The sequence below is a fragment of the Lampris incognitus genome, chromosome 14 (assembly GCF_029633865.1).
Source record: "Lampris incognitus isolate fLamInc1 chromosome 14, fLamInc1.hap2, whole genome shotgun sequence".
NCBI lineage: Eukaryota > Metazoa > Chordata > Actinopteri > Lampriformes > Lampridae > Lampris > Lampris incognitus.
Window position 1 is genome coordinate 38038333 of NC_079224.1, and position 27970 is coordinate 38066302.

Genomic DNA, 27970 nt, shown 5'->3' on the forward strand with positions numbered 1-27970 from the left:
AGTGATGCGGCTTTGTGAACGGGAGGGAACAGTAAGGGCGTTAATCTAGAGCTCATATCCCAGCACGGCGCATGTTGGAGGGTTGTGGATACGACTTTTATGATTTCACTTTAGATCTCGCGCAATGAGTCTGAAGAAGAGGCGGTTCTCGCTGGACAGCTCCGTGTGAGTAAACCTCATCCCCTTCCCAGCACTTTGCCCCACGTTCCTCATTCTGTCAAGTTTTATATTTTTCAGTAACAGCACTGATCCCACCAGAGAGACGGGCAGTGTATGCCTTTGCATTATTTCCAGTGGGCATGGATTATGTCACTTGCTAATTAGCTTTTCATAACACAGTTTGGTACAACTTGTGTCATCATTTAGTCATTAGGTGTTTGTTATAAATCTGTCACTGCTTGGCTACTCTGTTCATTGGGCCCCTAAAGTGCCAATCAAAAGTGTGGACAAGGGGTTTCTTTAATTTTTCTAAATTTCACTTAAGTGCTACATGAAACAACTTGTTGGGGTAGGTTTGGGGGGTGTCAGAAATGTATATTGTTTAAATCTAAAATTGTTTTGAGAAGAAATTCAGAAATAGGCAATGAGTTCAAGATTTTGAAAAACACACTCATTCAGGTGTGTCCAGGCTTTTTGACCGGTACTGTATAAGACATGCCTATGCTAAGGCCTAGTTTTTTCATCATCTGAATCGAGCATCTTAGGGTGGGGGTGGGGGGTGTACATTGCACAAAATGTAATGGCCATTATAAAACCTCTGGGACTATATTGTGACTCAGGGCTATGCAAATAAGTTCGAGTTGACTTAATTCAAATGTTGTGCTCTCATGGTCAAATGTTGGCTATCTGTAATTCTTCATCGATCGTCGCTCTGTGGTGTGACAGCTCCCCCAGACGTAAGTACAGAAAGCCGACCTGAAGATGGGTATCCGACATGTATGATGGTTTTAATCTGCTCTGGCAGTGCTCTGGAGGGTGTGGGACTACTCAGTCATCGCAGAGGAAGCAAGCTCAGCAAGAGGTCCAGCAAGAGTCTGGAGGAGGCCCGGCTGGAGATCCAGGAGCTCAGCCAAAGCCTCAGCAGGAGAAGCCCGCTCAGGTAGATGGGAGGGGTCCGCTTTCCCTAAAATCCTTAAAAACACTGGGCTCTATGTTTTGTTTATTGTTATTTCATCGACTGATTTTTGATTGGAATAAGGTACATTTTATCGGTTATATGGGAACTTTAATGCCCATCAAGGAACTAGTGTTTGAAATTAATCAACTTTGGCCATATCCACATATACAGGACATCAGAGATTGTAAATTCAATTGTCACTTTTATATATATATATAATTTCATTAAATGAAACCCTCAATGGTAGGGAAAGTGCTCAACAAATAAGGAGCAAAATAATCCAGTGATTCAACTAATTCTTTAATAAACAATACAAGCTTGTTTCATGCTATATGCAACAGCTGATGGTTGCATATAGCATGAAAGAACAGCTGATGATTGCTTATGACATGAAATAGGGTTGTACTGTCTCAAAGAATTTAGTTGACTCACTGGATTATATATACTATATGTGTGTGTGTGTGTTTGTGTTTGTGTGTCCCATGTAAATAAACAAGAACTTATGGATGGATGAATGAAGGTGCTGTCCTCTGGTATGAATGAAACACGGCACCTGCGATTTGAATTCTTTTTAAACAAATTTTGTTTTTCTTCATTTCTTTTCTGATTTCCTCTGACTCTGCCTCATCTTGCTCAAAGGGACCAAACAATAGCAGAAGAGCATACCGACCGACACGACGGGCTCATTTCTAAACGTGTAAGTACTTTAAACACCCTTAAAAGTGTGAGTCTGTTGCTTTCTTTAAAGCTTCCAGTAGAGTTTAGTATTTATCTGTTATTCTATGACTTTTCTTACCCATCTGCAGAGCTTTGCAAAACACAACAAAACCTTCCACAAGCTGTTTCAAGGCATTCCTGAGGGGGAAAATGTAACACACAGTAAGCCGAGTTAAGGTCAAGAGTCTCTCGCTCATTTCTTGATTTACATACTGGAAATACCTCCCGTTGTGTCGCTCACGTGCACATTATGCATTGTCCATTTCAGCTTTCACTTGTGCCCTGCAGAAGGAAGTGCTGTACCATGGGAAACTCTTTGTCTCAGAGAACTATGTGTGTTTCTTCTCCTCTGTGCTCCTCAAAGACACCAAGGTGAGACTCCCTATTGATTATAGGTTACGGTGAACCACACCCTAATTCAATTCAACGAGTTCACAGATATCCGTTTACGAACAGGAGAGCTGGTTTCCTGTTTCCTTAACCATTAACACGGTTTGACGTCAAATGATTTTAGCCATGGATTTCATTTTGGTAAGAGCATTTCCTCTTTCACTTAATAAGCTCGCAATTTTACCTTGACAGATCTAAAGGCACCGTCAGCCTTCAACAGTGCACTCAGCATACACTGTCACTACCAGTATTCACACACACACACACCCTCAGGTCCCAGTACTAATGATTATACTAAGGAAATGTGGGACCATGTACACAGAATAAAATAGTGCCTTGGTTATACAGCCTCGGCTCTGTACATCTTACTTAAGAGCATTTCCAGGGATGCCAGTGTTTGTGGCTGATCATTCATAACCCTGCAAAAAGATGAGACATTTCTTGGAAAAAAGTACAGAAGATGAAGTTTCATTTTATGTAAAGCGCATTGCATTGCATGGCATTTCAATATATGAAATGTGGTACATAACGTTTTGATTGATTGATTGATTGAGTCTCACTCAACTCAAAATGGTATTGCAGACTCAGGGTCCATAACAGACAAAGACAAGGTAAAATATGGCCACAAGCAGTTATTAACGGGATCCAAGCAGTATTGCAACGGTTTTTGAGATATTGACATGTGTCAGTTGTAGAGCCCCCTATGGACGACATTACACAAAATTTGGTGTGCTTCCAAAGAATGTTGTGGTGATTGTGCGTGACAAATTTCGTTAAGTTTGGACAATTACATCACTAGACATAGGCAATACAATCACTATGGGCCACACCTTAAATTTTGATTGACATGTTACTTCGAAATGGAATGACATATCAAAATTGGTTCCACAACTTTTTATCAGCATTGTCTGGAGATCACGCATACCAAATTTCATGTGAATCAGGATGAACAGGCTCAGATTAGATCATTTTAGTTTCACTTTAAGTTTTTTGAAAATAGCAGGAAAATTTGGCAGGTGGAAATTGGCAGGGATGGGTGCGTTAGATTCGGGAGTTTCCAGGGAATTAGAGGGGGGGAAAAGAATTTCTCAAAAATTCCATACAGAGCCCGAGATATGACCCAAAACGTAAATGTGCTTATTGTAGCGTTTTGCGGAAACAACAACAATAATAATAATCCTTAGAAAAACAATAGGGTTCCAGCAGCTATCGCTGCTTGGACCCCTAAAAATAATAATAAAAAATAAAGCCATAAAAGATGAGAACCAGAGGTAAAAGATAAACCCAAGACAATACATAAAGTAAACACAATAAAATAACATGAAAAGGAAAAAAATCAGTGTCTTACAAGAAGGCAGCTATACCAGTGGTCCTACTGTCGGGATTGGTAGCGTGTGGCACTGAGTCTTATATTTGTTAAACTCATGATTAGATTATCAGTCATTGAACCAGCGAATACATTTATACATGAGATTTCTCAGAACAGCCTGAAAAGTATTTCCGCTTCTGGTGTGGGAAGATAGCGGTATGAATTCACGTTTGCAGCGGTCTCATCCAGTACCGGTGTGGGAAGATTTTTTCTTTTTTGAACAGTTTTTTTTATTCACGTTTAAATTCTACATCTACTACTACTACTTTCGGCTGCTCCCGTTAGGGGTCGCCACAGCGGATCATCCGTTTCCATTTCTTCCTGTCTTCACGTTTAAATTCTACATGCAACGCATAAAACAAAAGAAAGAGGGGGGAAATAAAAGTAAAGAAAATGAAGAAATTTAAATAAATAAAATTAAATACATCAATGAAGGGGGGGGGGTCCAAGGGGTTCTCTGCAAGTTCAAGTTCTGCTATCAGTTCAGAGACTTCCATAGCGTTCTTCTTCTCCATTAACTTCAGTGATGAGAAATGATGACACAGTTCCCTATGAAATATGAAGACGATTGGCTGCGTTTTCAGGGATCTGTTCTTATGTGAAAAGAACTTTCCAAGAATAGTAATTGTGTTAATTGCCAAATCATGTGTTCCGTCTTTCACAAGCATACCAAAAATCACATCTTTTTTTTTTTGTAGTTCAGAGAAACAACCAGTAATGCAGAGCTTCCCAAAAGGCACCAGCAAGCTGACATTCGTAAAACACATGTTCTGTTATTTCATTGTGTTCATTGCAAAACGAGCAGTTGTTACAGTCTAAACCAAATCAATGTCTTAAACGTTATCCAGAAGGATATATTCCATTAAGAATTTTAAAGTGCATTTCTTTTACTTTTGGTGCAATTGGAAAGAATTTTGTTCTAAATTTTTCAGCTTCATCTCTGGAGAAATATTGTAGAATTGAGTTTCTGTTTGATGAAAATGGATATAATTCTTTGACAAAGACTGTCCGGATTGTGCTGTGGTTTGCGGCGGCCTCACCCAGTACCGTCCATGCAGTGTCTTTGTCCACGTCTGCGTTTAAGTTTTGTCTTCTTTGGTGGCTGGGAGAGCTGGCACTGGATCGGCTGGGAGATCTTGGTCTGCTGCATCCTGTGGGCCCAGGGACCACGGCCCTGTCTGGAGCTGCGACCGAAGACTTAACTCCGAGGGTGGTCTGACAGGACACGGAAGCGAGGCAGGCTAAGCTAACTGCTAGCCCATGCAGACCGGCAGTTCCGACAGTCATCGTGGCGGCGTTCGTTCCCTTGGACAGTGATTTTTTTTGTTTTTGGAGATATGTATTAGTTTAGATATATGTGTTAGTTAGTATGTGTGTTCTTGAAGTTCTTGTAGTTTTTGGATGTGTGTCTTTGTGTTGCACTGCTGGGGGAAATGAAGTACATGAAATGAAATGACAAATAAAGTGTTCCTGTTTCCTGACTCCTGCAGCCACAAACATTTAACTTGCACGACACCATCTAGGTCTTTCTAGTAGTATTCTTATTGCATCATTAGAATCTACTCGAAGTCTCTGTAAGCTTTTTTTTGTAGTTTGATTGATTGATTGATTGATTGATTGATTGATTGATTGATTGATTGATTGATTGATTGATTGATTGATTCTGTGGCTTCAAACATTCAGACGGTACTCTGTTATGTCTGGTCACTACATTATAGGTGGTGATCCCTACATCCAGTGTGAGGGAGGTGAAGAAACAGAAGTCCGCCTTGTCTATAATGTCCATTCAAACTACGGATGGAGAGAAGGTCAGACTCGAATACTAAATGCAGAATGCACATGGTTTGTGTCTCACGTGTTAGTGGATTAACCCTGGATCTTGTTGCTCTTTTTCAGTATTCATTTGTGTCTATGAGGAACCGTGACCTGTGTTACAGGCTCCTGCAGTCCGTCTGTTCACAAGCACAGGTGGATGTCACATTAATCTCTGTCCGTGTCTATGCTGCAGTTTTCTGATGAAGGCCATTTTGTGGCTGGGGGATGATTCATGTTTCTGTGTATGTCTGAAGCAGAGAGAGAGTGCCAACAGTAGTCCCCATGCCTCCTCTGTGGAAAACGAGGATGATCAGGACATGGTAGGTTTACTGATCATTGTATATTAGATGAGCGGCATCTGATCCAATTCTTGCCAACGACATACCAACAACGTTGGCCTCGAAATCACCAGAATTTACCTGCGCTTACCTCTCGTAGGTGTAGTTGTGATCCCCTTTTCTTCAGGCAGTAGAGAGCTCAGGCAATTTCCAGCCATCTCATTGCCCTCGGCATTGATCAATTGGAGAGAAACACACACACACACACACACACACACACACACACACACACACACACACACACACACACACACACACACACTAACCATCAGTAACCCCATTTATCTTCATCTACAGAGCTTCAGCTACTCTAGTCTAGAAGAAAGTGTTGATCCGGACCCAAGCAGAAACAACAGCATTTCTCTTGAAAAGGAATTTCTTTCCAACGGAGGTAAGGGGACATCTATAGAGAATGAATGAAAGAGAGAAGTAAAACGTGTGTGGAATTGAGGAAGCTGTGTTGTCCACCCCTTTTGTAAGAAGAAATGCTACCATTTTTCCCTCCTTAATTTCTCTTTCCCTCCTTCTTCCCTTCCTTCCCTTTTTCCTTCCTTCCTAATTGAATTTGAGCTGTTCCGTTGCATCTCGGACAAAGCCGTTCCTGAAATGTGCATCCTATATTATCTGCAAATCTTTCTTGGCCCTCGGAGAATGAAGTACTGAGGGATATTGTGCTGTTTACAATAGCTTGTTTAAAGCTCTGAAAGTCACAGTGAATGTTATCGTGCATCCACAGTTCCCAGAGGGTGTAGCTCCACTCCACAGAGCAGCTCGACAGATGGGGAAGAAATAGGTGTTTGAGAACACACACACACACACACACACACACACTTGCAAATCTAACATTAAGTTTGCACGCCAGAAATATCAACTTAATTCATGCATATTGTAAGGAGAGAAATATAAATTCAGGCTCAACTTATGATCTGATATTATTTTCTCAATCAGCTGAATCATGGATGCGGAGTATTACCCAAAGAGTTTCACCCTTACTTTCCACAACAGGACTGGGCAACCTCAACCACCTCTTCTACATCTACCTTTTGTTGTAGGTATTGCTGTTCCTCACTAATGGTGTCTCTCCTGCACTCCTTCACACCCTTGTTCTGTATTTTTCTCTGGTATTTCTTTTGTATTTCATGTTGAGATAGAGAGTGTAAAAGTTGACTCCGTGCACATGAAAAACATTATAAGAAACACGTAGGGGGATATAGTTAAGGTGTTTGGCACAGGCCATGAAGCTTCAAAATATTACTTGTTGTTGACTAAACACTGATGGTTTGGGATCCAATTTAAAGTTAATTTGGGAGATTGATCTTAATCTTACCTTTACCAGTCAGGAGTGGGAAAACATTGTAAGGAATTATAAGAAAACATCACGGGAACTCAGGACAAGATTAGTACAGTTCAAAATAATTAACAGGGTATACTGGACCCCCTCAAGGTTATACAGGGTGAAACTAAGAGACAGCCCTGACTGCTGGAGGTGTGGGGAGGGCCCGGGTACACTTATCCACATGCTGTGGTCTTGCCGTGTTGCACAAGAATTCTGGACAGCTACATATGAGAATATCAAACTCATACTAACAACAGACATCCCATTTTCTCCAAGCCTCTTTGTTCTGGGAGACCCTACTCCTTTAAAAGCCCTTACACGAGCACGGGCAGAGTGGGTCCAGACAGCCCTGATGTTGGGTAGAAAGCTCATGGTAACAGAGTGGAGGTCGGCCACCCTACCTCACACCAATGTAGGGTTCTCCCATCTGGGAATTGTGGCAGCACACGAGCGACTCTCCTTTAGACTCATCAACCAGGTGGAAAAATACGAGGCCAAGTGGACGCACTATATTTCCTTCATTAGAGGCCCCGTGTATGATTTATTTATAGACTACTCTCTATCTGCCAACTATGTTTTTATTTGTTTTTATTTTTAATTTCCTCTGCTGTTCCTATTGTCTTGTATACTGTTAAGACTCGTCTTATGATCACCCTTAATCCAAATATGTCTGTCTCTTGATATTGTCTAGTAGGCCCTGTTAAATTGTCCCTTCCATCTCTGTAATCCATGTGTGATGTCATGGCCTGTATTTGTGTTAAAGGAAAATAGAAACTACTGATTATAAAAAAAAAAGAAACACGTAGGGGGCGTCCAGATAGCGTGGTGATCTATTCCGTTCTAGTCCCCATATCCAACACGAGGATCGCCGGTTCAAGTCCCTGTGGTACCTACCGCTTGGTCAGGCGTCCCTAAAGACACATTTGGCCATGTCTGTGGGTAGGAAGCCGGGTGTGGGTTAATGTCCTAGTCACTGCACTAGCGCCGCCTCTGGTCGTTCGGGGGGGAGGGGAAACTGGGGGGAATAGCATGATCCTCCCACACGCTACGTCCCCCTGGTGAAACTCCTCACTGCCAGGTGAAAAGAAGCAGCTGGCGACTCCACATGTATCGGGGGAGGCATGTGGTAGTCTGCAGTCCTCCCCGGATCGGCAGAGGGTGTGGAGTGGCGACCGGGACGGCTCGGAAGAGTGAGGTAATTAAACGGGTACAATTGATAATGGGGAGGAAAAGGGGGCAAAATCCAAAACAAGACAAAACAAAACAAAACAAAAAACTCGTAGTTCCTGCTTATCAGAAATAACCAGATTCATGTAAGAATCAGACTTTATTCCAATATTGTGTAAATTAAATATCATATATGTATGCTATTGATATAAATTCCATACCATAAATGTGGCCCATTTCACAATATGGGACTTTGCCATACAATTTTGCATACGTTTTTATTTGTATACAATATAAAAATCTTATAGTCCTGGGCAAAGCTTATCAGCATATTAACATTATGTGAAAAGTCTCTTCTGTGGGTAACAAACTTCCCCATGTGATATTCTACCTAGGGAACAGTCACTGTCTGTTCTGTGTTGCACTGCAGACAGTGTTACAGATCGGCCGCTGAGATTTACAATCCAACCCCATTTCCTGAGAAACAGGAACACCGTTTTGTGTTGCGTTGTCTTGTCTTTTTCCATTCCTGAGGAGATGGCTTGATGGGTTCACAGATGTGTTATCAGAGAATGTTCTGGTTCTCCACGCACGTGCCCAAACACGTGTGTCTCCTGTTTTTTTTTCACACCGTTCCCAAATCTTTTAATATATGCCAGCTCTAAACGGTCTGTGCCACATTTCATCCAGTCAGTTACGTATCTCAGATTGAAAGTAAATGGGCGTGTGACAGTGTAGAATCTGCTGCCAAGATATTCAGGGAAGTTGTTCTAAATTACTTTGTGTGTGTGTGTGTGTGTGTGTGTGTGTGTAGGATGGCACTGCTCTTGTTGGCATCTGGCTTCATCGGGCTGAGGATTCTTGCACTGGAGGAGCAGCTGAACACTTTGGGAGCCCTGACGGAGTACTCCTTCCCCCCGTAAGTGCACATTCGCGCGCATTCTTAAACGCACAAACACAGAAAGAATTTGAAAGAGGAAGTATGCGGGATAAAAGCCGAAAATGCAAACGTGACCGTGAGGGTGATTCCGTTTGGACCAGTGAAGCAAGGTGAGGTGGCTAGAACCGGTTATGGGGAGGACAAAACCACCAGCAGCAGGTCACAGAAGCACACTCGATAAGGGATTTGTATGATTTCCTGTAAGTTACAACCTGTTTAGCAAGAACACGTAGTGTCGCACACCCAGAAGGAAATTAATCTAATGAACACGGTGCCCGCAAAGAAGGTAGCGCATTCACATTCCCTCAAACTACAAGTAGCTTGTAATGGTGCAATGAGAATACTACTGAAAAGACCTAGATGGTGCGGTGCAAGTGAAACGTTTGTGGCTGCAGGAGTCAAAACTTTCCAGGCTGTTCTAACAAATCTCGCGTATAAATTTATTTATCGGATCAATGACTCTGGTAATGTAATCATCATGGGCGTATCAAATATAAGATTCAGCGCCACACGCTCCCAGTCCCAGCAGTGGGACCATTGGTATAGCTGCCTGCTTGTAAGACACGGATCTGTTCCTTTTGTGTTATGTTATTGTGTTTACTTTATGTATTGTCTAGGGTTTATCGTTTACTACCTATGGTTCTTATCTTTTATGGCTTCTTCTTTTTTTTTTACGACGTCTGTCTGCTATGGGCCCTGGGTCTGCAATAACGTTTTGAGTTGAGTTGAAATGCCCCTGTGTTCCCAACCTCCCTCAGGGGGGCGACAAAGAGGCCTCGCTTGCTCTTAAAGTTGTCAAAAATAGATTTATAAAACAGGTTGCACAAAACCCTAGCTCACTTACCCGACCATTTCGTAAAGGTTCTCACGTACATATAGTTCAAGGGATGTTTCCAGTTTTCTAATATATTAATTAATTAATTAGTTTGTTTAATATTTATTTATTTATTTATTTATTTATTTGGCATTCTTAGTTAAGATCTAATCCTCACTCAAAAATATGACACACCAGGGCGTCCGGGTAGCGTGACGGTCTATTCCGTTGTCCACCAACACGGGGATCGCTGGTTTGAATCCCCATGTTAAATGTTGGTTAAATATCCGGCTTGGTCGGGCGTCCTTACAGACACAATTAGTCGTGTCTGCGGGTGGGAAGCCGGATGTGGGTGTGTGTCCTGGTCGCTGCACTAGCGCCTCTTCTGGTCGGTCGGGGTGCTTGTTCAGGGGGGAGGGGGAACTGGGGGGAATAGCGTGATCCTCCCATGCGTTACATCCCCCTGGTGAAATACCTCACTGTCACGTGAAAAGAAGCGGCTGGTGACTCCACATAGTATATCGGAGGAGGCATGCGGTAGTCTGCAGCCCTCCCCGGATCGGCAGAGGGGGTGGAGCAGCAACCGGGACGGCTCGGAACAGTGGAGTAATTGGTGGAGTAATTGATACAATGGGGAGAAAAGGGGGAGGGGGGGAATGAATCCCCAAGGGAAATGTATATATATATATCAACACGGATACAGGAAAAAAGATTTTAAAACTTTTTTTTTTCCTGTATCCGTGTTGATATTCCGCTCCTCATTAGTCGAGCACTCAACACCATTGATGGTTTTGGGAAAAACACTATATATATATATAAACACAGATACCGGAAAAAAGTTTTAATGAATGGCAGTGAAATTCATGTGACTGAGTTTAAATTATTGACTGCATTTTTTTCTGTATCTGTGTTGATATTCTGCTTCTCATTAGTTGAATACTTGTAACACCATTGACGGTTTTGGAAGAAAACGCTATATATATATATATATATATATATATATATATATATATATATATATATATATATATCCATTCCATCCATCCATTATCCAAACCGCTTATCCTGCGGTCAGGGTCGCGGGTATGCTGCAGCGTATCCCAGCAGTCATTGGGCGGCAGGCAGGGAGACACCCTGACATGACACACCGTGCACACCTGTGCTGTCTTTGCAATAGTTACGTAGGCCAGTCCACCACATCATAAATCTCTAATATGATCCTGTTGGAAGAGCTAGCTACCACCCACACGTCTTTCACAGCATCATATCCAAAGGAGTTGAATCAAGTGCAACTGGACTGGTATGTCGCTAACAGAGCCATAGACTCTGTTGGCTCTTGTTAGCGACGGGCGTTGGTAAACATCAGGACACAAAGAGCCATGGACATCTATAGCTCTGACAACGACTCCAAAGAGGATAAATACTGAGTCTCATCACTAGCCAGTCAGACTAGCTTGGTCTAGTCAGAAAGGCCCGAACTGAGGAAGCCTCTTGGATGAGAGGCGAAACGTCTTCACGGATATATACCAGTCCAGTTGCACTTGATTCAACTCCTTTGGATAACCAAGACCTGGATGAATGAGAACATTCACAGATACAGCACCATAGTTTTATTTCTGAAACGCCAAAGTAAACATGTATGGTAAACGAAAAGGGGCAGATGCTCTGTGGGAGCTGAAAAAGAAGGGTTAGGCTCAAGAAATGTTAAAAGGATATTTACCATTGATTTCAAGAATGTTGTCCATCAGACAGAACCCGACTGACCTTCAATAATAATAATAATAAAATAATTTTTTAACTGACATTAAATATTTTGAAAAAAGAGAAGAAGCGCTCTTTTGGTAGGGGTGTGTGTCGGGGGGCGGTCAGCTTTCTCAGGTGTAGGTGGCTCCAAGGAAGACACATTGAGACCCACTTCTCTCTACCTCTGGCTTTAATGGAAAGTAAGCTGAAGTAATGCTCCTTCCTCTTACCATTTCTTCCTCTCTCTTGCAGGTATCAAGAACCGTCGCCAGTAGAAAGAAACTGAGATAAAAATGAACCCGTTGCCTGCAGACATCACTGGGCCTCCGGCCGGACCCAGCCTCTCAAAATCATTTCTCCTTGTCCATCTTGCACATTCGGTGCTATTTACTAGACGGTCCTTTCTCTCACATCATCATGAGTGTATATTATGTGTTACATGTTAAGATAATGGATGGATGGATGGATGTGTCTCTGTTTGCAGAGAACTGTCAGGTCTAGGATTTACTCCTGAGCAAACTGGATTGTCTGCAGAACACTTGCAAGATGGACTGAGGCTCTGCACAGTGGCTGCTGTAGTTTTCCTTTGCAGTCCAAATTGTCTTGGCTCAAAAGCATGAGGACGACGGTGATGATGAAGACAAGAGAGACGCCGTCAAAGTGAAGTTGAGAGAAAGCACTTTTACTACCCTCGATTTCAAATAAATTTGCTGGCAAATGAGATGAAATTGAATATTATGGGTTTGCATTGTGGCGGCACGGCGGTGCAGTGGTTACCACTGTCGTCTCACAGCAAGAAGGTCCTGGGTTCGAACCCCGGGGTTGTCCAACCTTGGGGGTCGTCCCAGGTCATCCTCCGTGTGGAGTTTGCATGTTCTCCCCGTGTCTGCGTGGGTTTCCTCCGGGTGCTCCGGTTTTCTCCCACAGTCCAAAGACATGTAAGTCAGGTGAATTGGCCGTACTAAATTGTCCCTAGGTGTGAATGTGTGTCGGCCCTGTGATGGACTGGCGGCTTGTCCGGGGTGTTTCCCCATCTGCCGCCCAATGACTGCTGGGATAGGCTCCAGCATCCCACGACCCTGATTGGAATAAGCGGCTTGCATAATGGATGGATGAATGGGTTTACAGTGTGTAAATAAATTGCTGGACTTTAATTGCATTATGCGGGTATTAGAGTGACAGCGGATGATCCGCTGTGGCGACCCCTAACGGGAGCAGCCGAAAGTAGTAGTAGAGTGACTGCTAGTGTACGCAATCAGCCAGCAGAGGGCAGTGTGTCCCATATAATCCATATGGCGAGGCCTTCTGTATGTTCTTTGGGGTTTAAAGGATTAGCATATCTGCCATAATTTCATAAATAGTTGGGAAGGCCACCACAGTTAAACTGCAACTTCTGTTCATTCATGTGTTTGTGTGTAATGAAATATAATTAAAAATGACAAATCTGGCCCGACAGGAAGACAGATCTCCGAAAAGCTTGGGTTCAAAAACATAACACTTGACACAATGGCCTCCTATAATAGCAACATTTTCTTTTTACTAATTTTTCAGGTCTTGAGTGAATGCTTTAAAAGATTGATGTAGTGTATATACAAATCGTATAAAAGAATTCATAAAGTCAATGTATTTTGTACATAAGTGTTCTTTAATTATTTTCTGTTGTCAATAAAAAGGTCAAGATTCAGTCCCATGAATTTCACTACATCATATTCTCAGTTCAAAAAACGGCAACATAAAATTACAAATCATAATACAAACAAAGAATAGAATAGTAAGTACAGTAACCATATAAACAACCCACAAATATATCTAGCCCCCGCCCACTGTTGCCCCGCCCAAACTCTAGCACAAAAGTCATGACGATAGATCAGTTAGTATTGGTAATAAAAAAAATTAAATAAACGTCCCCTTTTTAGAAAGCGCTTAAATGTTCCAATGCCATGAGTTCAATTTTGCTCTCAGAAACTATACATACTAACAGAGCTTATGTTCTTCCCCACCTCTTGCAGCGAACACAAATGAATGGACATGCATACAAATTTTCAGTGTCCACCCCCCACCCCCCCACCCCACCCCACCCTCCACTTCCCTCCATTAACATTCAGGGCCAGAGGACACAATATTCCCTATCCACGGCGGTGCATCGGCACAACCAGCCCGTCTCTTAAGGTAGACCATATGAACAGGCAGCTAGCCTGCGAATATGACCTACTCAGGAAAAACTGAGAGCTACTTCTACATGAACAGGAGAGAAGGGGTTTAACTCTCTGGCCAGTCTGACACCTCATAACCCCCTTTTCTTTTCTTTTTTTTCATTTGGGGCGGGGTTAGGTAGTTCCTGTTATCGTTTTACCAGAGACAAAGCACGGGATGAGAACTGGGCTGAATTTCTGAATCGAAAAGGATGATGAAAAGCAGTGCAGTTGAGGTGCTCTTTCCATCGACACACCACACAACGCTCAAAACACCTACTCGCACTCGGGGGTTACCACAAAATGGAGTATCCGGATCGGTGCTAGCACCGCACATGTTCCCTTTCACAGAACAACACAACTGCTACCGAAGCTGATGGTTCTCTTGTGCGCCAGGCACTTTGTGTAGACCTGAATTAGCTAGGCTGGAGAGAGCAAAATGGCACAGTGTTAGCACATCGAACAGCAAGGTGGTGCTAGCCTACTACCATCGCAGTAGTTGTTCTTCTAGTTTGCATTCAGGTCTACACATAGGGCCTACTTGTAGGGCTTCAAAGTAGGACATTAGTGTCCCTGCTGGCCTGTGGAGGAGAGTCAATAATTCTAAATAAGATGCACAACCTTACATTGTATACCCTTAATACACTTTGGATGCTTTGTACAATAGTGCTAAACTTAAGACCTGCTTCTGTCATGCTTGATCTGAATATATATAGAAATGTGTAAATATACACCACAGTACATGTAGTATCTGTATGGACGCGTGTGTCTATAGTGGTGTGTGTGTTTGTGTGTGTGTGTGTGTGTGCGTGTGTGCGTGTGTGTGTGTTGTGATGTGCAAAGGTGTGTGTGGTGGAACCTGCACCACACCAACAGTGAGAGGCTCAAATATGGCTTGGGTCAGACATGAAACGTGCTGCCACCCATACAAGAGCTCCTGTACATTAGGGCCACAGACATTAAACACAGCTAGCTGGCATTACTTCCTGTCTTGGCACCTTGTTTGCCTGAAGTATTTAAAGCACATGGTTTGTCAAAACACCGAAACGGAACCCACGAGATTCTGGAACAGGACGTGTCTATGGCCCTACGATACAGTACATATGTTCAGATTTCCTACACCAAACAAGAACCTTGTGAGAAAGTATGCTGAAGGTGTGTGAACAAGGGCCTGTCTTACCCTTGCGGTGAGTGCCACTTCAACAAGACTTGTTTATGGGAAAACAAATTGTGACGGAAGAATAGAGGTTAACCTCTCCATCAGTACACGGAGAGGATTTCTGATAAAAGAAGAGATGATTACTCTGAACAAATGATTCCTGATAGAAGGAGAAATATCTACCAGACATAAACTTCATCAGTTTGTTCAATTGAGCAGCCACCTTTGTGGGTGCTGAATTTGTGACTTTCTTAAAAACCCTTAAAACCCGACCAGAGTACCAACTCCAGCGGGTCTGTTTAGGGGAACCACATAATAGCTCAAAGTCCTCCTGTAACTGTTACACTTCATTCACATTAAGAAAAAAAAAATCAATTTCTGCTGCTGCTACATGGGCAGTCCGGTCCGACTAAACCTTTTTCTTCACACACGTGTTGAGAGGGGGGCATTTACCTTCAGTTTGGAGCCAACCATGGAGATACAACATGTGAACACACATGTGAAATGAGCTTTTCGGTTACCCAGGCATGACCCACAGTTTATTATTTGCTTCATTAAGACGAGAGAAAGAGCCACAGAACCAGAGACATCCTCTCGCGGTCTGGCTCTCGTTCGGCTCCGCTACCCTTTTCAACCAGATCTTGGTTGCCGAGAAAAATTAAAAATTGGACGGGGGAAGAAAACAAAACAGTGGAACCACAATCATTCCCTGGAACCTGCTTCTTCAGTTTGGTGAAAAATACAAGGCTGAGGCTACAGCACAGAGCCAAGGAAATGAAGTGGAACCTGGCCATTCTGTGAATATTTCCAGTAGGTGGAACCCACAGCAGGGAAGAGGAGGACATACAGCCACCCACCGTACAGGCTGTGTCAGTATTCCAGACTAGTCCCTTGAAACTTCCACCTTCGCTTCATCCGACAGCACAGGAAAGTAGTCAGAGCTTCGAACCGCACGAATACGGCGTAGGTTAGTGTTAGCTGGATTTAAACGTGGGAAATGCCCTGGCAGTCAGTAAGAAGGATAGCCATTTTTTTGTCAGGTCAAAAAGGAGTTGGGGGGGGGGGGGCACATGCTTAACCAACGTTAAGGTTCTCTGTAAAGAAAACTAGTCCAGCTGTGGAGGTATTCGTCATACACACACACGGATTATCAACTTTGACGAGTCTCCATGTGTCTGCTCCCCATGCAGTCCGGCGAGGTCTACCAACGTCTTCGTCGGGATGTCGTTCACTCGCCAATTTCCAATTTCTCACATACATGCACACGCACAAACATGCACACTTCTTGTTTAGGTGTCAAAGGTCCACGGAAAAAATGGATATACACTCAACTACACCCTTGATTGCACACATTCATGAAAACCTTCTGACACACATTAATTCATAAAAGCACTTTCACTTAACTCTCTCATCCGTTCACTCACTCACTCACTCACGTACGCACGCGTTCCCATTTACACAGAGTAGCTTTGCATCTCAGGCATGTTGTGCAGCCAGGTCCTGGTTGATGAAGCGCCGTAGCCTCTCCAGGTATTGGCTGTAGAGCTCAATATCGTTGTGGCCCGCTCCCTCGACCCAGAGGGGCTCAACAGCCTTGGGACAGCGTTCAAATAGAGCCAAACCATGGGAGAAGTCAATCACCTCATCCTCCGTACCGTGGATGATCAGCACTGGGGATGGAATCTTAGACACCTTTTCTATGCTATAAAACAAAATAGTATAGTAGAAAATAATTAATACCCCAACTATACTGTATGTATAGAGAACTTTTAAAACTCTCATAAAACATCTATCCATCAAACATTGACCAACAATAGGTTGTGATTCTATTGCTGGGTTTGCAATCCACTCAAACAAAGTCATACAGTAATGAAGAACGAATCAACACTTTTTGCCATCCTTTAGGATGTAGATGAGTTGTGTTGTGGATGACTTACTTAGGGAAGGCATCGAAACAATATGTTTTCTTGGTGTCAGGGAAGGCCACCCTCATGCCAGAAGTGAGGGGGGAGTGGAGGACCACAGCGGCGCACTCAAACCGTGACGCTAGGTCTACCGTGGGTACTGTGCCGATGCTTTGTCCGTACAGGATGATGTTCTCCGGGCTGATGCCATACCTGAGGCACACGTTTCATTAGAGAACATCACAATCAGTAAGACTTATACTCACTACATCACCGATGCCCAGTGATGTACACTGGAGAGCCATGTGTATGCAGGTATTCCTTCCTACCAAACACCTGATGATTAACACATATGATTAACACACCTTCAGCCGCACAGGGGAGGAGTAATCAGTGAAACCAGTTGGTGTAGTGGTAGGTTGGAATGAGCCTGCATGCACATGGCCCTCCATAGCACATGATACACATGACTGGACAGCAATGCACAACGTATACCACATCTAGAGTGTGAACTGGTAAACTCTTGCTGACAATTTTCCAAGATTGTTATACAACACAGAACTGGTACACCGGATGCAGGGATAAACACGTCAAGACCTTTAATTGAGTGTAGACAAGACATATTGTGTGACAGCAGACTTAGCATTAGGGCTGTGCGATATGACCAAAATCTCTCATCCCGATATAGGCCAACTGCTGATCGGATTATATATCGACGACTGAAGGGATGATCGACGATTTGTTTTCCTATGCCGACATTAAGGCGATTTTAACTAACTGACCATCAGTGCTACAAAAATAACCTCTAGAATCTGCACCCTACTGTGCGATGTTTCTGGTGGAGCAGCATGTCCGCCTGCTGAGCCCGGTTAATCAGCACGAGTGAATTTTAAATCCTTAATTACAAACCAGTCTGCCATCTCTTTTCCACGGATCTGACACCCCACATCACCATTCTCCATACGCCTGCTCACCAAAACTTTGCTCTGCGCTCTATAAAAGTAGTTAACGTTATGGGTATGACTTGGATTGTGATATTAAAGATGTTAAATGGAGCAAGACGCTGTGATATTGTCACACCAAGCAAAGACACACGGACTTTTAAAAGGGAGCAGTTGTTGAATAGAGGAGACAGTGCTATTAAACGGATTTTTGGTAATGTTTAAATAGTTTAAATAAAATTTTCATACTCTTATAAATGTTTACGCATGTAACTTAACTGTATTGCTTACAGAAAGCCTAACGGTTCGATAATTTCAACGCTCCACCAGATGCTGAGCCACGCTCAAGGTGATTATTCAAATCTTTGATCCAAATTAAATTCTAACGTTAATAATAATTTTAAAAAAATGCTAACGAGCGAATAAATTATTTAATAAAAACAAATAAATATGCTACTACTACAAACCAGGTCCATCCATCCATTAGCTGAACCGCTTATCCTGTTCTCAGGGTCGCAGGGATGCTGGAGCCTATTCCAGCAGTCATTGGGCGGCAGGCAGGGAGACACCCTGGACAGGCCGCCAGGCCATCACAGGGCGGAGACACACACACACACACATTCATACCTAACGACAATTTAGTATGGCAAATTCACCTGACTTACATGTCTTTGGACTGCGGGAGGAAACCGGAGCTACAAACCAGATAAAACCCACAATATTCACAAACACGAGAGGTTACGTATTTCTTTGACACGACCGTGCTGGCACTGGTGTGCTGTGACGTCACTCCCCCCACCCCGGCGATCACGACTGGACGATACGAAAACAGAAACGATTGCCCAACCCTAATACATATCACAATATAGAGTGTGTGGAGGGAAACACCACCCTGGCTGAACCACAGAGAGCAGAGCAGTAGCGCAACCAAAAATGAAAGCATAAGGCAGGTGAAACTCTCACACTGAGCTGAAACTAAACGAGTGCACATAAACCACGTGAATAACATAAATAAACAGTCTCTACTGCATTTTGCTGTCACTTATGGTCGCGTTAGTTTCTCGTCTCCTCTGCCTCTGCTCTGTTTCATCGTGGGGGGGGGGCAGATGTTGCTCAGCAGAGCGGAGAGACAGACAGCGGTGGAGAGCTGACGACAACTACAGCAGTTACGTTACTGTAAGTGCAATAGAAGCTTTGCGAGTAAAAAAACCCCAAAAAAACCAATATGAGTAATTTAAAAATATAATCTACGCAAAGATGGACAGACTCCAAATGACAAAAAATATTGCCGTAAAGAGTGATTTGCGACACGAAATAAACGAAAGAGCGTAATATGAAATTATAGATGTTTTTCTATCGTCACACGATATATATCATCATATCGCACAACCCTACTTAGCATCTTACAAGTATCTGAGTTGAAGAATTGTACCAGTGTTGCAGAATTGGCAATTTCAATTAACAGATGGTGTGCAAAGTACAAATAAACTGATAAAAGCAAAAGATGGAGAAACAAAAAACAACTGTGCAAAATACAACTGAATAACTTAGGGAAGAGCCCTTGTGCAGATATCAAGGATGCAATCTGGTGGTCAGTCCAATGCGAAAGGGACACCTACCCATGAGCTTCCAATGACAAAGTACTGTTTCACAATGATGACGCATGACATACACAGAAAAAGGGAAAACACAATGCAACATGTTTGATCTTTGTTTTGTGTCTTTACCGTGAGCGCAGGGCGTGCCAAGCAGCATCAATGTCTGCATATAGGTTCTTCTCAGAGGGCTTGCCAGTGCTTACACCGTAGCCTGAGTAATCGTAGGAGAAGATGTTGCAGTTGATGCGTGTTCCTAAGCCAATATAGAAACTACTCATCTGGCCCAGGTCAACGGCGTTACCGTGTGAAAACAACACTGTGAACCTGAGGGACAGACCAGAAGAGACAGAGGTCAAGCTTACAGAATAAAAGGTAGAGAATGCAAGCAAAACAGAAAAAAACCGTGGTTCTATACTGAAGCCAATACTATGAAGCATTGTCATATTTTGTAATAACATTGCAACCAACAAAGCAAGATAGAAAAACTTCAGTCTTCGGTGCAATTGGCAGAATTCATGCATGGCATTGGGCTATGAAATGCTATAAGAAAGCCAGTTCAAGCAGAAGAAGCGTGCAATATCTATTTTTGTTTATCTGTAAAATGATTAAGAATAGAAGCAGAGTGATAGAAAATATTTTTGACCATAAAAGTTAAACACTGGAAGAGGAAATACATCAACAATGTGTGCAGGAAATATTTAAAGAAAATGAAGAGGAGACGACAACTTGTAATCACACTATAACAGGGAAGAATCATCCTAACAATTCCAAGTGTTGCTGATACTTTAAGGAATGAGAAGAGGGGTGATTATTATTATTCCAAGAGGGTTCCAGCAGCCTGATGATAAAACAAAGTATAACTGTCTGTACACACAGCAAAGCTTAATTATCCTTCCATAAGGACACGTTTTCTATGCTTCAACATTTGAAATGAAAGCATACAGAATTTACTCAACATGCATCGCATACAAAGTAAGTTATGGCTACTCCTTACCAGCATGCTGATCATGCAGTACAACAATATTAGAAAACACACACATGGCTATAGGTTACATGCGGTGCCAGTGCCTCTCAAATATAAAACACAGAAGCTTACTCTATTTAATTGTTTAACAAACTCGGCAGTAGCCTCTGCATACACCTGATAAAAATTCAGCTCCCAACAACCTAACATTTAAACACAAATTAGCCACGCATGTTTTATGTTTATGGCAATCTGGAAGTAGGCAAAATTTTAACACATTTTTACACCAGTCTATCACTGGACCAGTGGGCTCACAGCTGGAAGTGTGTATTTCGATGTTGTCTAAAACTCAATCTACATGTTGATTGCTTGCACGTGACAATTGGAGTCAAAGCACATTAAGTGGAAAAAAATGTCTGCATCTTATTATTAGCAACACATAAAGGATTGCAAGATTAAAACCATAATGTTGTAGTTTAATCTTGTAAAAGCTATCATCCTCCTTGCTAGACTTGTCCTACCTTGCTCGTGCACAAAGACATACCTCATCTCTGTGGAGTAGCATTTGAAAGGCAAAATATTCTTATAGGATTGGAATAAATTCTATTTCCACATAGTCAATTCAATAGTTGCAGCCCTTTGTAAATCAAAGCAACAACAAAAAAAGTAAATCAAAACATAACAACACAGTGGCAAATGGGCAAACAGCAATAGATAATCTGGTGGAAAAGGGAAATAGACATAAAAATATAAATGAAAAATGCTCTTACGAGGGAAAAAAAACAAGCCTATGTGACCAGTCTATGCAATTTTTTTTGTAGGGGAGGGGGGCTCACCTTGCGTTTGGAGCACAGCGGATGTACATACAGCCCACCCTGTTCCCTCGGCTGGACCTGGTCAGGAACACATCTGTCACATCCAGCTCTCTCTGGGAATACTGGAACTCTGCCCTCTCTGTAAGGTGCAGCTTCCACCTGCCTTCTGGTCCACCTCCTCCACCCCCACCACCACCTCCTCTGTCTCCGCCACCAACACCACCGCTGCTGCCAGTGCCACTGCCACTAGCGCCGAGCCGTGATCGCAGTCCTGGGGCACCCAAAGATGGTGGAGTAGCCCCAGCGCCAGTCCCAGAGACAGCTCCAGCCCCAGAACCTGGATCTGGGTCAGGCAGGAGGGCATAGGTGGGCTCTGGAGGGAGGAAAGCTAGTTTGGCTGCAATGCGGCTGGGGCAGGGAGGGCAGCAAAACAAGCAGCATAGTTCTCGAATGGATAAACCGTTCATCTTCTACTAGAAATAAAAAAAAAGGAGCATGAAAGAAGAAAAAAATTACAAGAAAGATTAGGGTATGGTTGGAGAAGGAATACAAGACCTAAATATTGTCTGGTAAAACATAAGTAGGAAGAAAACTTTGGCTCACCTAATTAAAAGATGGATATCCAAGTATAAATACCTGGATTCTGAGTTCCCTGGGCCTAGAATTGGAGCGGCACACAATGGTGCCAATGTTTCCTGGTCTAGTCTCTCAGCTGGTTAGATCACAAGACAAAGACATGCCATGACACACCTTACAACGACTTGTTGTCACACTATGATAAAACACTTAAGCAACCATGAATTATCATGCAAAAAGAGAATTAATATCAACCTGCTGTTTTGTTTAGTTTATTCTTTTTAATTATTTTGCCTTTACAAGTAAATAGCACATGATGAAGCGACTATGACACAGTGGGACTCTGTCACATTCTCCTATGAAGTCTGATACTCTGCTCAAAAATGAAAGTCCACAGACTATGAAAATAGTAAAGAGACACATTTTCTGGGGGGTAATTAGCGACACAACTAATTATGATACAATGGGTTTCGGTGGATCGTGTTAGTCTTCAACCCTGTTTGAAAATGACAGCTGCTGTGGCTAGCTGGGATCGGTGTAAAGTAGAATTCAATTGCAAAAAAAAATATCATAAATTCTTCAAAAAATGTTTTAAATAGCAACTCAGCATTGTGGTATAACAGATTTACTGAGGCGGACATGAATTTAGTGGCCACTAGCTATATAGCCCCGTCCTGACAACTCGGGGGGGGGGCGCTTGTTACGCTAACACAACGTTAACAATCAAACAAACATCACCAAAAAAAAAATATTACAGTATAAATCAGTAATATCATTTTGTCACTAAATGAATACAATATCCTGAGAACAGCTGAACGGAACTGGACAGAGGAAGCACAACGAAACGTTTTCTGATAACGCGCACTACATTATAGCGAGGTAAATGAACGCTAACCTTTAGATGTGAAAATATCCCCAGCTATCGATAACGAGGTAGCCTTGCTAGCGAGCGGCGGCTAGCCTGTTAGCTTACTAGCTTTTGAGCTAACTGTCTCGATACTTGCCGACTGAGAATGGCTGTGCGGACGAGATGGCGTGCCTTTATACGTACACAAAAGGAGCCCGGTGATGTGATAATCCTTCTTGTGCCTGGACATGGATATACTGACAAAAATGTACTTAACGCTACAGCTATCGGTCAACTAGCGGCTAGCTAAAATCCATGGCCAGCCGATTTTTTTCCCCCTGTGTTGGACTAAATTAGGAAGTGACGTCAGAGAGGCGTACGGTCGATATCTTTGGAAATGGTTACGTTTTAAAACCATGGGAGCGATCCCGTTTCCCATCCCCTTCCAAACTAGCGGGTCTCGTATTTTGCGCTCAAAATGTGTTGTTGCTCCTGATTTTTTTTCTTTCCTCCATTCAGTAAGACGTATTTTGGCTTTGGTTTTTCACATTTTTGAGTGATTTCAGATTTAATGTTTTACTAAGAAAAAAAATAAAAAAGTAATAGGCCCTACCCCCAATTTAAATAAATACGAGCAAAAACAACATTTTTTTTTAGGTTGAATTATTTGCCGTTTTACAGAACAGCTACCTGTGTGGGGGAGCGAGAGAGAGGGGGAGAGAGAGAAAGAGAGAGAGAGAGTTCCCCAGTCATCCTTGATCCACTGCAGGGCTCCGCGTTCCCGAATTTGTGAATCATGGGCCCCCGCTGTCACCGCGGTGGCTATGCGCTGGACGCTTTACCTCGCCACTCTATAGTAAAAACAGAGTAGATGGCGGTGGCTTTCGTTTCGGAAAAGTCGCGTGTCGGGTAGGAAAGTGCACGAAACTAAGTGACGTTACACTTTAATCAGCCGCAGGATCTGGGCATTTGGCATGGCATGAGCAGGGCTAACCGAACACGAATGCGCTCGGAGAGATCCCCGAAGAGTCTCTTGCCGCCTCGTGTTTAGCGACTGGGTCCGACGCGTGCTGTCCCTTGCGGCTAACAGCCTATTGTAATTGACTAGGCGTTTCACGCGCTCGGGACACGGCGATGCCACGGCCATGCGCAGACACCGTGGAGGGAAGAGACAGGTGAGGTGCGGCTGGAGAGGAGCTGCTGCTGCTGCTGCCGCTGCTGCTGCTGCTGCTGCCTCAACGAGGCTTCGGACACCGTGAGCCGTGAACCAATTCACCCCCTTTTCCCCATAAAGAGGAGGAAAATCGACCGGAGAAGGCGAATCGGCAAGAGCCACCTGACACAGCCGCCTTACCTGGCCATCTGGCACGGTGAGTGGGCCAATCGTGGGGGAGTCATCCATCTAGATTAGGAGATAGATGTGTCTGAGGGTGATGGTGTGGGTACGTCGTGCAGGTGTGTAACGTGCATTGTTGTCATTTTGTGTTTTTTAGTGCTGCTAACCAGACGCTATGCTGCATTACAGGGGGCTTCTCCGGGTTACGCTATAGATGCTGCCTCACTTGCATCGTCTAGATCACTATGGATGATGAGGTGTTGTGTTATATTTGGACACTACTGCACAGGCTATTGTTCGCTCACATATTGGATGCTCGCAATGTTGACACATTTTTATGAGGTAGGCTTTTTTATTTCATGTGATGCACACAGGGCTCACAATAGTTGTACATAACACTGGCATTGCAAGGACAGCCACACACCAATAGGACAGTTCTTATGAAAACCACAGCCTGGGCCTTAGTTTGCTTTCTGAAATGCTGTCATTGGTGCTATGCAGAGTGATGTTCAAATTGACATTTCACAAAAGGTTCTCAACCTTAACACCAAAGGTCAGACACGCTGATTTCCCTGCCATAAAGCCAATCGATTGGGTCATTATTCTCTCCGAATTAGAGTCACGGAAATAGGATCAGATTACATCACATCTGTGAGAACTACATTAAGTGTAACAGATGACTGGTTTAAATTATGCCAGACAGTATTAAACATCGCTGTCAGTACAGATGCACTGAAGGCCAATGTAAAATTAGGTGAAAAAATGGATGTGTGTGTATGTGTGTGTGGGCGTGCTGGTTTGTATGAAATGTATTATTTGTCTAAGATTTAACTGTTGGACTCGCAATTTCTTATCATAAAATGTTCCCTGTGGCCGTGCATTATTAACAGACCGCCCTTGTTGGCCCCCAGTTAAGTGCTCACTATCTGCAGTCCTGGATTTTGCCAAATTGGTTTACTGATTATTCATAATTTCTTGTTTGCAACTTCCTCCTTCACACCCAAACCTATCAAGTTAAGCAGAAGGAACACAACGACTCCCAGCTGCTGCTGTTTTTCGTTACGTGTTTCTGTGTAAGAGGTTGTTTAAGACAACACACACACACACAAAAACCCAAACCAAAAAAAAAAGAAGAAGAAAAAAAAAGTGAGCTATAGACAGAAACACTGACAGAAAGGGATTCAGGGGGATGAAGTGTAGAGAAGACACTGATAGTGATAGACACCTGACATAGGCCACCGGGGATTAACAGAGGATGTAAAAAAAGCGACAGAAGTTGGAAGGGAGAAGATAGACAGGCCCAGAATCGCAGAGCAAAGGGGCAGTAGGGAAGAAGGGATGCGGGCAGACAGTGTGAGCGGCTGTGAATGGTCTCCCTGTTAGCCCTGCTGCCCCACACAGACAGCCACACAGCAGCCCTGCGAGCAGGTGCCGTCCCCGCCACACAGCAGACAACAGGTGCACAACAGTGTTTCCTTATAGACTCCCCTCGGAAGGCCAAGTAACACCCCGACATCGCCCTCATAAACACACAAGCGTGCAGCGATACACCCGAAAGCTGAAATCCATACTGCCCATACTCTCTTGTATGCGATGCCAAACCAGAGACAAACAAAAGGGCGCCCGGGTTCGTAGGAAAATATCACGTACAGGTACGGTTTGAGTAATTCTATTTGAAAATTAATTATGCCACAAACAAAGATGGACCCACTTGTGCTAATAATCCAGCGGCGGCTGCAGGTAAAAGCAATGTAAGTTGGCCCGGCGGTGAGATAACTGTCCACGGGGACATTTAATGAGCTCTATTGATCCCATGGGGCCCTATTCCATCACAAATGCTAAGCCCAACACAGGCCTATTAAGGAGCAGCAAAAAGAAAAAAGAAAAAAAATTAGATTGGATTGTAGCACTTGATTTTCATAATGTGGCTACCCACAAAGCATGCAAATCATCTGCATATTAATGTGTGTGTGTGTGTGTGGGGGGGGTGCTCTGAGAGCTGTTTTCTACAAATCGTTCAGAAGTACAGTCCTGAGTTTGTGTATATGTGAGTTAAAAAAAAAAAGAGAGTATGATGAAACAGAGCAGAGGATGTATGAGCGAGAGAGAAAGGGAGAGGGAGGGAGGGAGGGATGTTTCTGAACAGGTCCTTTGTTAGCTGTTTTTATCATCGAGAGAATACGTCAGGCATTCGGCGACAAATTGCCTCTCTTACCTCTTGGTACACCCAGCACAACACTGATAGTCTTGGTTGTAATACTTTGGGGCTTTAAGCTGTAGAAGTGATGAGGGTGGGATTGTTTTTTATTTGTTGTTTGTGTGTGTGTGTGTGTGTGTGTGTGTTTCTGGTCGCTTTGTTATCTTTTGGTGTGTGTCTGTGTGTGTGTGTGTGTGTGTGTGTGTGTGTGTGTGTGTGTGTGTGTGTGTGTGTGTGTGTGTGTGTGTGTGTATTCACTGGAAGAATGAAAATGACTACCTTGTTACTGAAAAAAAAAAACCCAGGCATTTTTCAAAACCTACTTTTTTTTTTAGGGCTAAACTTCTAATAAGTCGATGCTTCCCTTTAACTCGAGATCATGTTAAGATGCAGTCGCCTTTCGCTTGTGTAGATTGTGGAAATCCTCCCCTGCCGCGAGGCGCTGCCGACTGACAGGCTTTTGTAGTGTCTGTGAAGCTAACGCTTAGCTCACAAATCACTCTGGAGGTTTCAGTCCTTCCACAATATGTGATAAACCAACTTTTATGTGTGCAAAAAGACATATTGGAGGACGGGGGGGGGGGGTCTGAGCAGCGTAGCGGTCTAATCCGTTGCCTACCAACACGGAGACCGCCGGTTCGAATCCCCGTGTTACCTCCGGATTGGTTGGGCGTCCCCACAGACACACTTGGCCGTGTCTGCGGGTGGGAAGCCGGATGTGGGTGTGTGTCCCGGTCGCTGCACCAGCGCCTCCTCTGGTCGGTCAGGGCCGCGTGATCCTCCCGCGCGCTACGTCCCCCTGGCGAAACCCCTCACTGTCAGGTGACAAGCAGCGGCTGGCGACTCCACATGTATCAGAGAAGGCATGTGGTAGTCTGCAGCCCTCCCCGGATCGGCAGAGGGGGTGGAGCAGCGACCGGGACGGCTCGGAAGAGCGGGGTAATTGGCCAAGTACAGTTAGGGAGAAAAAAGGGAGGGGGGGGCCATATTTGTTGGTGAGAAGGTGTCTTAGAGACTGGCAAATTCACCAATTCAGGGCTGACATGGTGATGATATGAAGGACGTCATGACTCGTGTCCAGTGATTCGAAGGAGAGCTTGCTCCTGCGGAAATTTGTTGGCTCTTTCGACTCCTTTTCCACTCCGAGTAGAGTTCAGCTGTTAAATGCGTTGCTTTAAGGACTCACAACCGCTGTGTGACTTCGTTGCGATCAGAACGATACAGCATCGTTGTCTTACGTTTGTAACTGGGACGAGGCCGAGTACTGACCGCACATTTCCAGCTGAGTAGCTGACGTCACTTACCATCGGCGCCTTTGCACGCGGTCAACAAAGCTGAAGTTAGCTCGTCCGGCGCCTTACAGCAGCACAGGCTTTTCAGGCGCTCTCCCCCCGCCCCGCCCCCCCCGGGTGTGTGCACGTGGGCCAGCAAAGCACGAGACTAAATGTCACTCCATGGGTGAGTGAATCAGAAGCCACGTTCATGAGGTGCTCCAAATCTCAGAGGAGACAGGTGAAGTCCAGTTGATCAGTGAAGCCCGGCTGCGCAGACATCCGCTGGTGAGGAGCCTGCTGGAATAGGGTGGGGGTCTAGAAGGGGTGCAGGAGTGCAGGAGATGTCCGCTGGTATCTGTACTTCTGTTTTTTTTTTGTTTTTTTTTACCCCATCTGTATGCAGACAAGTCCCTGCCCTTAA

The 27970-nt window shown here is 43.8% G+C and overlaps 2 protein-coding genes across 4 annotated transcripts; one reads left to right on the plus strand and one right to left on the minus strand.

Moving 5' to 3' along the window:
- Positions 1 to 13784, plus strand: LOC130124138 (GRAM domain-containing protein 2B-like). 3 transcript variants are annotated; one of them, XM_056293569.1, is made up of 13 exons: positions 1 to 165; positions 965 to 1099; positions 1757 to 1814; positions 1924 to 1996; positions 2103 to 2206; positions 5312 to 5401; positions 5490 to 5561; positions 5663 to 5728; positions 6044 to 6137; positions 6483 to 6539; positions 6695 to 6794; positions 9064 to 9168; positions 11999 to 13784. In XM_056293569.1, exons 1-13 carry the CDS (start codon positions 125 to 127, stop codon positions 12030 to 12032), a joined length of 1029 nt encoding a protein of 342 aa, XP_056149544.1. In that variant the 5' UTR covers positions 1 to 124; the 3' UTR covers positions 12033 to 13784. The 3 variants fall into 3 exon arrangements, with proteins under 3 accessions (XP_056149544.1, XP_056149545.1, XP_056149547.1); XM_056293570.1 differs by having other exon boundaries at positions 5666 to 5728; XM_056293572.1 differs by lacking the exon at positions 5490 to 5561.
- Positions 13785 to 16573: 2789 nt separating this feature from the next.
- LOC130124142 (alpha/beta hydrolase domain-containing protein 17A-like) lies at positions 16574 to 22990 on the minus strand. The gene is made up of 6 exons (XM_056293577.1): positions 22947 to 22990; positions 21923 to 22031; positions 21341 to 21792; positions 19670 to 19864; positions 17035 to 17214; positions 16574 to 16799 (listed from the first exon to the last, which is right to left on the minus strand). The coding sequence occupies exons 3-6, from the start codon at positions 21784 to 21786 to the stop codon at positions 16574 to 16576; spliced, it is 1047 nt and encodes a 348-aa protein (XP_056149552.1). The 5' UTR covers positions 21787 to 21792; positions 21923 to 22031; positions 22947 to 22990.
- Positions 22991 to 27970: the final 4980 nt, after the last annotated feature.

What these genes read in the sequence shown, in the direction of transcription:
- LOC130124138 (XM_056293569.1), top strand. Translation starts at nt 125, where the DNA reads ATGAGTCTGAAGAAGAGGCGGTTCTCGCTGGACAGCTCCGT. An exon ending in GGAATTTCTTTCCAACGGAG is followed by an intron (nt 6,138 to 6,482) that starts GTAAGGGGACAT and finishes GTGCATCCACAG; the next exon opens with TTCCCAGAGGGTGTAGCTCC. An exon ending in TTCTACATCTACCTTTTGTT is followed by an intron (nt 6,795 to 9,063) that starts GTAGGTATTGCT and finishes GTGTGTGTGTAG; the next exon opens with GATGGCACTGCTCTTGTTGG.
- LOC130124142 (XM_056293577.1), bottom strand. Translation starts at nt 21,786, where the DNA reads ATGAACGGTTTATCCATTCGAGAACTATGCTGCTTGTTTTGCTGCCCT. An exon ending in CGCTGTGCTCCAAACGCAAG is followed by an intron (nt 19,865 to 21,340) that starts GTGAGCCCCCCT and finishes TCTGTCCCTCAG; the next exon opens with GTTCACAGTGTTGTTTTCAC. An exon ending in TGTTTCGATGCCTTCCCTAA is followed by an intron (nt 16,800 to 17,034) that starts GTAAGTCATCCA and finishes TTTGTTTTATAG; the next exon opens with CATAGAAAAGGTGTCTAAGA.